The sequence below is a fragment of the Penaeus monodon genome, chromosome 13, assembly GCF_015228065.2.
Source record: "Penaeus monodon isolate SGIC_2016 chromosome 13, NSTDA_Pmon_1, whole genome shotgun sequence".
Lineage (NCBI taxonomy): Eukaryota > Metazoa > Arthropoda > Malacostraca > Decapoda > Penaeidae > Penaeus > Penaeus monodon.
In genome coordinates, this window is record NC_051398.1 from 9,611,549 (window position 1) to 9,616,548 (window position 5,000).

At 36.9% G+C, this 5,000-nt stretch overlaps 1 protein-coding gene across 2 annotated transcripts in view; it reads right to left on the minus strand.

Moving 5' to 3' along the window:
• Positions 1 to 4,721, minus strand: part of LOC119580112 (coatomer subunit zeta-1-like) — a 13,823-nt gene extending 9,102 nt beyond the window's left edge. For both annotated transcript variants that reach the window (XM_037928044.1, XM_037928043.1), the window contains exons 1-4: positions 4,567 to 4,721; positions 1,871 to 2,116; positions 1,577 to 1,710; positions 1,099 to 1,189 (exon numbers count right to left, since the gene is read on the minus strand). In XM_037928044.1, the coding sequence (XP_037783972.1) occupies positions 1,099 to 1,189; positions 1,577 to 1,710; positions 1,871 to 2,116; positions 4,567 to 4,581 (486 nt within the window). In that variant the 5' untranslated portion in view covers positions 4,582 to 4,721. The remainder of the gene's footprint in view (positions 1 to 1,098; positions 1,190 to 1,576; positions 1,711 to 1,870; positions 2,117 to 4,566) is intronic.
• Positions 4,722 to 5,000: the final 279 nt, after the last annotated feature.

Consider the following 5,000-nt stretch of genomic DNA (forward strand, 5'->3'; position numbering starts at 1 on the left):
ACAAACAAGACTATCACTTTCAGCATCATGCAATTTCTTCCATGAATACACATGCAAAAGCAAAATCACAGACAAAAGAAGTTTGTCTCTAGCACTCGTTTCCTTTCAAGCCATATTAACACTTACAGCACATCTATGAAAAGAACATTCACAAGATTCACAAGTATCAGAATAGAACAATATATAAATCATAAAAAAAACACTACAAAATGCACTAGCATCATCTAGTCCTAATATGCAAAGGCTAAGAAGAAAAGCTGCAGATGCACTGTCGGTCTTACTATTTCATGACCATTTCATAAAGATTGCCACAAGTTCTTTCCACTAACGTATGTCCGTTTTGTATCACTCCAATATAATGTACAAAATTACATGCTATTCTGAAACAACAACCTGAGCAATCATAAATGCGAAAAAATAAGGTAGTACAGTCACTCCTCGACTTTTGTAAATGTTAAGTTATATGTTTTTACACTGGTAAATTTCCATCACTAGAGAGAGAGAGAGAGAGAGAGGGTGTGGGGGAGAGGGAGGGAGGGAGGGAGGGAGGGAGGGAGGGAGGGAGGGAGAGAGGGAGAGAAGGAGAGAGGGAGAGAGGGAGTATGTGATTGTGTGATTGTGTGTGTGTGTGTGTGTGTGTGTGTGTGTGTGTGTGTGTGTGTGTGTGTGTGTGTGTGTGTGTGTGTGTGTGTGTGTGTGTGTGTGTGTGTGTGTGTGTGTGTGTGTGTGTGTGTGTGTGTGTGTGTGTGTGTGTGTGTGTGTGTGTGTGTGTGTGTGAGTGAGTGAAAGAGTGAGTGAAAGAGTGAGTGAAAGAGTGAGTGAAAGAGTGAGTGAGTGAGTGAGTGAGTGAGTGAAAGAGAGTGAGTAAGTGAAAGAGTGAGTGAGTGAGTGAAAGAGTGAGTGAGTCAGTGAGTAAGTGAAAGAGTGAGTGAGTGAGTGAATGCAGATTAAATTAAAATTAAATCTAAGAAACTTTGTTATGCAGAGAGGAAGTCGAAGAGTGGCTGTACTGGGGGCAAAAAAATCATACTAATCTTTCCTATGTGATCTCACCCATTTAGTCTGTACGTATAGATAATCATCTAACACCTGACCCACCTGTGTGACAGTCTGGTCGTTGAATGGGCTCTCCTCCAGCCTTAGTGCTACACGCTGACTAACAACTTGTGCGTCGGTCTCCAAAGGAATTCTGAAAGATTTCTCGATTAGAGTAATAGTCACTCTCTTAAAAGATCAAATATACATCTATAAAATACCGTTTTCAATATCACATGAAACTCAATTATGGAAGCTGTGCTATCAATTTGGGTTGAAATGAAAGCCTTATGATACAGTTCCATAGTATCTTCTATTTTCTGTAACCATAAATATGGCCCTAATGATGCAGTCATTAAATTTTTGAAATAAAATAAAGCAAGGAAAGAAGAAAAGAAAAGAAAGAAAAGGGTATATCAGTTGAAAGCAGAAACAAACTGATGATACAACAAGCACAGAACAAGCATTAGGTCCTGAAGAAAACATACATCATCAAAATAAAATGATCAAATCAAAATTAAAAGAACTTGTTAAAACTTACCCTCCATCACAGATCTCATCTACAGCCAACATAATAATGTCAAGATTGTCCAACAGAGTCCGCTTTTCTACATTTTTTCTCAAGATGGCTGAGACTGCATCATAGAGACAACTCAACACTGACACCAATATGAGCTGTTCAGAAGAAAGACCATTTAAAAATGATAGAAATAGCAGAAATATATGTTCAATTGGGCACTTCAAGCTATTAAATATAATTTTTTTTTATAATTAACTCATTACATGCATCTGTAAAACATATGGTATAGAAACATATAGAATCTTTGTAAATTACCTCATTTTCATGTGAATAGCCCATGACATAGAAGAAAAGGTCAACATTTGAGCGGTAGACACAGGTAAGACGATCCAGCATGATGACCTCTGCATTGGCTCTGTGTGTTTTCTGGAAGAGATTCTTTTCAAATTTCTTCTCTTCCTTTACTGTTGGGAAGACGTTTGGGTCGTAGTACTTTGCGAGCAACCTGTTCCCATCATTGTCAAGGATGGCAATGCCCTTGATGATGTACAAAGTTGGTTCCTAATGAGGATGATAGAAAAGAATCAGTCACATGAAGTAAAACAGACTGAAATAATTTTGGAAAAAATTGGCAGATTATTGTAAGAAATTAAATAAATAACTGTTAAAACATGATGAACAAAGTATAATACTTTTTAAATTTCATATATACATAAATATGGAGAAATAGGCATGGTTAATTACCAATCATCATTTTCACAAGTTTATAGTTATACATGAAGTTCTTTAAATATTACAGTAATGAGTACTGCAGTCAGTATAATATCCATGCAAACATGCTCTTCATGTAAACATGAAGGGCAATTTACAAACAGACTGGTTGATCTTCTTTGTTCTGTTACAAATCTTTTTTAATTTCAATTTGTGCAGTTATAGCTATAAGAAAGTATCTCAGTTTTCATCAAGGTAACCATTCCATACACTCTTTACCATGAAAGCCTGATTCTTGTCCACTAAAACTATACCAAAACAAGGTCTTAAGGAAAAGTTTCCACAGACACAATTTGAGACTGATGGACCTCTGTGCCATCAACACTCTGGCAAAGGCTCTCACACCTCCACTACATATTTCTGGTAAACTATGGCTTTGACTGGTTCCCTATTTAATGACAGATCACCAATGATCCTTAATGTAATAAAGTAGGCCTATATATTCTTATTAACTATTCTGTGTTTTCTTTCCCTAGTTGCATAATGTGCTAATATGAGAGAAAAACTATAAAAGGACTTTTCCAGTCTTACACACAGAATTGGACATTAAGAAGTATGAAAATTACCATCAGCAAATATGGTAAATATTCAGAATCCCTCCACATGACCAATCATGATGATATAGGTATTGATGGGTTCCTCTCTTTCTCTATACTACCCAAACATATAGAAATTATATTTACAATCTTGGTTCTCATAGCTGAGGAGGGAACAAATGCTTCCAAGGGAATTGCAGGGGGCTGGACAACAAAGAATATACCATGTATGTACAACAGGATAGAGTGTAAGGCAGAATCAGGGTCGGATACTCCCACATGTCAGTTGTACGCTCTACTCTGCCAGGAATATGTGGAAAATGATTTGTCTTCCATTGCAAGGGTTGCAGGGGGTACAGACCCCTAAATTAGACAATATAATAATTTATTCTGTGTATATTATTCATTCCCTAGTACCATTCATACCTTCCTCAGATATTGGGGCCACAGAAGTGGGGGTTTGGGGGTTCTGTGGCAAACGTCCTACATACATACATGGGTATTAGAAAGTGAAAGATATCCATTGATATTAATGTCGTCATGATTAGTAATGTGAAGGTATTCTGAATATTTACCACAAATACAGCCAACATATCACAAACATGACATGGAATATCAAATATGAAATGACATTAAGGCATCTGCCCTTTGGCAAGAGCCAACAACCTTTATCACATATTTTTAAGCCAGAGATTGGCCAAGTTCCTTATTCAGTGAAAATCACCAGAAAGGTTTACAAGCTGTAACTGTACTGGTGGTAAATATTTGGAATATGTTTGCATAACCAATCATGACAATATTAGTATTGATGGGTTCCTCTCACCCTCTACTGTGAAAATATTTAGAATTTATGCTGCGGAAACTGCCCACAGGGGAGCGGATAAAATATGAATAATGTTGACAGAATTGGTCAATATATAGTCAAATGCATGGGGCTCGACAACAAAGAATATACCACATATGTACAGCAGGATAGAGGGTAGGACAGACTCAACATTGGGCGTTCCCACATGTTGGTTGTACACCCTACCCTGGCATGAATACATGAATTCTTTGTCTTCAACTGAGGGAGTTGAGGGGTGTTAGCCCCTAAGAAATGGGTTGCTGGGAGCACAGCCCGCTGCATAAGACAATGCAGTGACTGATTCCGTGTATATTATTCATATTTTACCCCACAATTTCCTGGGTACCCATCATGTCCTCCCCTGCTTTTGGAGCCAAAATTGTTATTAATGTGGAGGGGGGGGGGGATCCTCAGCATAATTTCGGTATTTTGGGATAGTAGAGTGAGACGAATCCATTGATACTAACATCATCACAATCGGTTATGCGAAGGTATTCCGAATAATTACCATACTAGTCAAGACTAACAGCAAGTGACTGGATTGTAGTATGACTTTTACCATGAGCAGGTCAGTTATTTAAGCCAATAATTTTGTGCTTTCTACAGGGCCATTACCCTATTTCTTCTCTCTCTTCGCGCGGTCGTATTCCGAACATCAACTAAAAGCTTAGATTATGAAATGACAGTAGATCCCGGTACTATGAACTTTACTGTCCTTATATATATCTAGGACCCAACAAATAACGGAATACTCATAGCACATAAAATTATTATCCATACTCCCTCGTGCACTATTTTGTAATATGAGAACAAGTACTTATATAAGACCATAACAAGAAAAGACAAAAATTTCGACTCACCAGGAGGCCCGACATGTTTACGTTGCTTCTGACAACTCGACCTGCTACATCCGGCTTATAAATGATATGTAATATTCACCTATAATCTCATTTTAAAGACAGTGTAGTTCACAGATCTTTGTATAATTTAGTTATACGTATTATTTAGAAATAAATTTTATAACAATTATTCGATTTTTAAACAAGGAATTACTTGATAACACTTCTACAACAGCCGGATTTAAAGAAATATGGGTGACACGTAAACGTAGGTATAACATCTTTCTATTAACATCTATTACATTGAATACATTGAAAAAAATAACAATATGATTTCTGTTGACAGAGATGCGCTAGAAACACAGAGGAATTTTGATTTTGAATGAAAAATAAACATTTCTAAGGTATCTACTTATTTTTTTTAGTCCCCCTTAATTCATACAAACATTCACCAT